General features: G+C 43.7%; 1 protein-coding gene across 4 annotated transcripts; it reads left to right on the top strand.

The window, feature by feature from the left end:
• The first annotated feature begins 1,397 nt into the window (after positions 1-1,397).
• LOC117455219 (UPF0500 protein C1orf216 homolog) lies at positions 1,398-5,007 on the top strand. Of its 4 annotated transcripts, none has more exons than XM_034094632.2 (2): positions 1,398-1,554; positions 3,478-5,007. In XM_034094632.2, exon 2 carries the CDS (start codon positions 3,500-3,502, stop codon positions 4,586-4,588), a length of 1,089 nt encoding a protein of 362 aa, XP_033950523.1. In that variant the 5' UTR covers positions 1,398-1,554; positions 3,478-3,499; the 3' UTR covers positions 4,589-5,007. The 4 variants fall into 4 exon arrangements, with proteins under 4 accessions (XP_033950523.1, XP_033950522.1, XP_033950521.1 ...); XM_034094631.2 differs by lacking the exon at positions 1,398-1,554 and adding an exon at positions 1,578-1,670; XM_034094630.2 differs by lacking the exon at positions 1,398-1,554 and adding an exon at positions 1,705-1,961.
• The last annotated feature ends 1,044 nt before the right edge of the window (positions 5,008-6,051 follow it).

Genomic DNA, 6,051 nt, shown 5'->3' with positions numbered 1-6,051 from the left:
ATTGAAATGTGTCTTAATAAACGTATCAGTGCCTAAATGTATCTTGTATTGTGAAGTGACCTGAAGATAAGTATAAAATATCATAAAATACAAGAACAAAGTTACATTTGGTATAATGCACACATTTAGCTCTGTAATAGCATTACCATAATATACTAACAAGTACTCAAAGTACTCAGATATTTTACCTAAGGGAGAGTGGCAACACAGTCATCAATGCCCTTTTGCAAGCAAAAGGTAGTGCATTCAAAATGTAACAAATGTATTCTTTTAAAAAAATGATGGCTTCTTAAAGTAAAGAAAGTAAACATATTTGTTTATATGTCTAATTTCACAATATGTATCTTAAATAGATTCATTTTAATTATTGATGCATTAATGTGGTTAATGCATTATTTTAAAGGAGGATTTGTATTGTAATTATTTGAATATACTGCCGGTTAGCTTGCACATTTCACCAAGGGATCTATAAAGTGTTATCTTAACCTAATATAATATTTTTTTAAACACTTTTTTTTAAAGATATTTTGTATTATTAGTCTCCAAAGTAACTTCTGCTGTCATATTAATGTAGTGGTGTAAATGTACTTTGTATTTGCCTCTGAGATGCAGTGGAGTAAAAGTAACAACTTGAAATACTTATGTAAAGTATACAAGTACCTCATAATGTAACTTAAATACAGTACTTAATAGTAAATGTACTTAGTTATTGCCCACAACTGGATATATAGAGGCAGAGGTGGGAAGTAACTAAGTACATTTACACAAGTACTGTATACTTAAGTAAAGTTTTAAGATTCTTGTGCTTTACTTAAGTATTTCAATCTGATGCTTCTTTGTACTTGCAACACACTGCAATTCAGATGTAAATCATGTACTTTTACTTCACCACATTTATTGAAAATATTTTATTACTTTGCAGATTTAATGATGGGAAATATAATCAACACTTACATAAGACTATAGTTACACAAGGAGTAAATTCACCATCTACCATGCAGTATATTAAAGTCATTCAAACTAGCTGCACCTTTACCAGCTTTGATAACACTTTAATGATCAATCATTATAATCAAAACATTTAATATATATCATTAAGAAATGGACCAATCTGCAGAATTAGTACTTTTACTTTGGTACTTAAAATACATTTTGATGCCAATACTTTTTTGTACATTTACTTGAGTAACATTTTGAATGCAGGACTTTTACTTGTAACAGAGTATTCCTACACTCTGGTACTTTTACTAAAAGTCTGTATGAGGCCTGCTGCTGCAGTGCACAGTCATACCGTTATTCCAGCAGATGACTCAGAGTGCCATGACAGCCCATTGTTCCCATTCATTCTCCACGGTTTCCATCTTCCTGCAGTCCCAGCCCAGTTTAGGAAGTGCTGGAATTCTTTCCCTCAGAACCACAGTAGCAGTGAGAGGAGGAGGAGGAGGAGGAGGAGATAGGAAGAGGAAAATAAACATCACATAGGAGGGATCGGAGGAGGAGGAGACAAAATTGGGAGGGAATTCAGCGTCTCCACCGAACAGACTAGGAAATAAGGTAAGAACATTCAAAACTAATAATATTCACACGGCTCAGTGTCGGTCATTTGCACGCAGGGGATGAGAGGAAGCTGAGGTTGTTTTTGCCGACAGAGGACACAGCACTGATATGGGGTGAGCGTTACATAACGCCCAACGCACATTCAATATTCCCTTTTTTCCTGCATTTCATCACTAACAGTAAATATCGAGTCATTTTTTAACCATTCCGGTTCGCTGTAGATGGATTAAGATCTAAAGCAGCCGTGTTTTTTCCACATTATAGCCTATTCAACACTAAATCGGAAACATGCAACCGCTGAACGCCATTGGTCGCCTTTTTTCTGATTTCTGCCGTAGTCCGAGCAAAAACAAGCATCTTTTTGTACAGATAAGAAACCTCCACCCTGCAGCAGGACTATTTCGGTATAATGTTTATTTAATTTTTATCGCGTGCTGGTATTTTTACATGTGTTAAACGCAGATGTAGCCTACTCATTTAAATCAGACTGCGTTTTTTTCTGTTGGACCCTGTTGATTGTTTCACATGTCAAATTCAGCTCTGACACGAAAAATGTGTCGATGTTTACACGGAGAATTATATTTTTCTCCTCGCGATCGTCAAGCATCTGTCTGTGCCTGCTATGCGCGCTCCCGACAAAGCCACCGTCGCTGTCCTTCAGCACCACGTGAACGCGCGTGAGAGGAGAGAAGGGGATAGGAGAGGAGAGGGATTGATTGACAGCAGCCTGAAGTCAGGATTAGAGACATTTCCATTCTGAGGAGACATGTACGTATTTGATGCTAATAGAAGTGGAGTGTGCAGACCAGCCTTCTAGACGTTATAAACAAGGTGTGTGTGTGTGTGTGTGTGTGTGTGTGTGTGTGTGTGTGTGTGTGTGTGAACAAGATTATTTGATTTTGATTTGATATACTTTATTAATCCGTGGGGAAATTGTTTCTCTGCATTTGACCCATCCTAGTGTTAGGAGCAGTGGGCTGCCATTTTGAACGGAGCCCGGGGAGCAGTGTGGGGAACGGTGCCTTGCTCAGGGACACCTCGGTAGCACTTGGTCTTGAACTAGTGACCTTCCAGTTGCCAAGCCAAGTCCCTATCAACTTCACCACCACCGCCCCATTATAATGTTCTTTTTCATTCGTTTTATAGTTGCTCCTCATCCATATCAATTAAATTGTTCTCGCATTGTGTTGTTTTTAAGGCAGATACTCAACATGTATGATGAACATTTTCCAAAAAGTACCATCGCTTTTAAGGCTGCTGGTGACTTTTGTGTATCTTCTATGCAGTTTCTAGTTTTGAATCATGCTTGTGCACAACAACTTGCAGAAATGTTTTGTCGAGGTCACTTTATCGTTGGCTACTAATGCCGTTGAAAGCTTGTTTTGACTACTCTCAAACTTGAAGGAAGTGCCATTAACCAAGATAAGAAAGTTTAACAGTTGGTGAATATGTAATTATGATGTCCTCTATTGTTTGTTTTTATGTTGTTTTTATGTTTCATGTGGAACTAAATTGATGCAGGTCTCCCTTGTAAAAGAGATCCATGATCTCAAGGGACCTATCTGTCTAAATAAAGGTTTGAAATGAAATGAACAGCATTAGATGAGATGTGTTTTGTAAGGAATTGAAACTTGTGAAAGAAACAGAGCTACTGTGAAGAAGAACATTCAACTTCAATACATCAACACAGAGGAGCTTTTGCGCTTCTGATTGCAAGACCTGCTGATTTGCTTTCTGGGTAGCATTTGAAATGTTTGGATTCTAGCACTTATACAATACCTGAACAACTTGGTACAGATACCAAATTGATACTTAACTGATATGTGTTTCTTTCAAACACAAGTAAGAACTTAATTAAGAGTGTGAATCTGAGGTTGAGGTTCTTCGGGTCTTTTAACGTTCTGTCCCTTGTCGTTTCAGTGAGGCTCAGTCGAGGTCAGTGATGCTGCACCATCAGGACCAGCATCTGAACTCGGCCTACGCCGGGCAAGGAGTCTCCAACAATGGCTCCTCTTCCTCGCTGCAAAACAGGAAGTGTGACAAAGACGGCAACTTCAACTTCCTGCCGGGCAAAGATAACGATGGCTCCACGGGTCATGGAGGCGGAGACGAGAACCGAAACCAGGTCCGTCCCCGCAGCTTGGGCCCGCTTGGTCGTGACCCTCCGTACTCCTCCTCCTCTTCCGGGTACCACAACAACTCAGGCGTCCTGTCCCCTCGCTCCCGCATGCCCTGCTGGAGCCCCCTGGAGCCCCTGCCCGAAATCGAGTGTGGCGATGACGGTTATGGTCGAGTGCCCCCTGACGGAGCGGAGGAAGGTAGGATGCAGGAAGAGGAGAGGAGGGAGCTGATATACCGGCATGAGGAGAAGCAAAGAGAGAAAAGGGAGCAGCAGAGGAGGAAAAGCAGCTCGGGTTTCAGAGGAAAGGAGGAAGATGAAGACAAGGCGGCGCTGGAAGACGGTGACGAATGGGGCGACAGCGACTCTGAGTCTGAGCTCAGCCACCGGTCTGGCGGAAGCATGTCCTCCCTCAACATGGACATTGGAGGCGAAGGGACGCTCATGGGAGGCTGGGACCGCATCGGCGTTGGGGAACCGAGGTCCAACCACAATGAAAGTGACGCAAACCGTAACGGTGACGGAGACTCGGTCGGGCGACGCAGAAGCTTCGCCCGCAAGTCTCTGACAGGAAGCAACCTGGGAAATCTTCTGGAGGAAGGAGCGGAAGAGAAAGAAGACAACAACTGCTCCTCTGACTCAGACGGGGAGATCCCTGAGCTGATGGATGCGGTGTGGACGCTGCGAGACCGCGAGCGCTTCAAGGCCCAGGAGATGGAGAAGCACCAGGTGCAGCTGACCATGTACCGCCGCCTGGCGCTGATCCGCTGGGTCCGCACCCTGCAGAGCCGCATCCAGGAGCAGCAGAACCGCCTGCAGAGCAGCTTCGACGTCATCCTCACGCAGAGGAAGGAACTGCTGCGTATGGGCGCTGCTAACGCCGCCCCCGCTGCGGCCGTCAGCCAGTCGTGAGGAGAGAGAACTATGGGAGGAAACAGGAAGTGGTCTGATTGCTTCGGTCCTGAAAAAACAAAACAATCTCCCATCATTCAGTCTGATATTTTTAAGTTCCAGCCTCATGATGCTGATTGTAATGACTCAATACTTGTTTGAATTTCTTTACTGGTGCACCACCCAGAGCATCAATAAACCCTAACCCTAACTGTATGTACGTCAAATCCAATCCTGGTCAAAGCATCAAAATGATGAACACTTTGTTGTGGGAATAATATGATGTTTGTATCGAAAATAATCTGTGTCTGTGCAATGTCTTGGTTTGTCTTGACCTGTGAGTAGAAAGAAAAACCCTGCTGTACCAAAAAAAGAATTGAAAAATATAATGTAGATGTAAAAGATTATTTATACCCTGAGATAATGCTGTATAGAGAGATATTAAGAACATTTAAAGAATAAATAAAAGTATCTTCTATCTGATTTGTTTGTGTCGTCTGTTTGTATTTCAGCTGATCTAATGAAAAGGAGTTATTGTAGTGAGTCATAATAGATACATCTTAAGTGGAAGTCCAAGGACTTTTCTGACAATGGGAACACAAAGTCTTCATTTCATTCCACATCATCATGTTGATCTCTTAAAGCTGGTTTATCAAAGCCCCCTCAGTGCAGATAGGACATTTTTGTTTATCTTCTCGAGCTGTACTTGCTGTTGTGGAGCCTAAGGACGAATGACCTTTCAGCCAACAATTGCCTCCTTGTCAGCTGAACAAAGTTGGTTTGTATCTGCTCATCACACAGGGCTGGGGAGTGTGTGTTCTGCGGGGTGTGTGATAGCCGTGTGAGGCTCAGGCTTCAATCTCCATGGGCATGGCTGCTGCCGCGGGCACTCCACCATCATCTCACCTCCTTCGTGTGTGTGTGTGTGTGTGTGTGTGTGTGTGTGTGTGTGTGTGTGTGTGTGTGTGTGTGTGTGTGTGTGTGTGTGTGTGTGTGTGTGTGTGTGTGTGTGTGTGTGTGTTCACAGAGATACCAGCCGCGTTGCCACCCTATAATCTCCATCCTGAGCGGGTCGTGGTGGTGGGGGCCCCCGGGGAGCCTGTCAGTCTGCGCCCCGGGGCCCTGCAGGTCCTATCCGGCCGCGGTGAACAGACGCCGGTCCGGTTGCGCGCAGGAGAGCCAGAACCCCGGGGCAAGTTTGGGATAATCCCTATGCCTCTTAACTAACTCCAGTCTATTTTTTTCCAAGCTTATCTCCTCCCCTGGACGCAGGCGTCGCAGAGAAAGTCTGAGTCGATTTACATATTGATCCCTTGTTCGCTGGCTGAAGCTCGGAGGTTTGGGAGGCATCAAAGCGCGAGGATAACATGTTTACACCGGAATGGTGACTTGTAAGTAACGTGCAAACAGACACTTCTGAAAAAAGGACACTGAGGAGGAACAAACACGCCTTTGATGCTGATTTTCTAAACCACCGAGACGTG

This window comes from Pseudochaenichthys georgianus, chromosome 11 (genome assembly GCF_902827115.2).
Source record: "Pseudochaenichthys georgianus chromosome 11, fPseGeo1.2, whole genome shotgun sequence".
In the NCBI taxonomy this organism is placed as follows: Eukaryota; Metazoa; Chordata; class Actinopteri; order Perciformes; family Channichthyidae; genus Pseudochaenichthys; species Pseudochaenichthys georgianus.
Note: the sequence above shows the minus strand (reverse complement) of the source record. Positions and strands in the feature narration are given on the sequence as shown.

Coding starts and splice junctions, on each gene's coding strand:
- LOC117455219 (XM_034094630.2), top strand. CDS start 1,846: ATGCAACCGCTGAACGCCATTGGTCGCCTTTTTTCTGATTTCTGCCGT. Junction 1,962..3,477: donor CCTGCAGCAGGACTATTTCG/GTATAATGTTTA, acceptor TTGTCGTTTCAG/TGAGGCTCAGTCGAGGTCAG.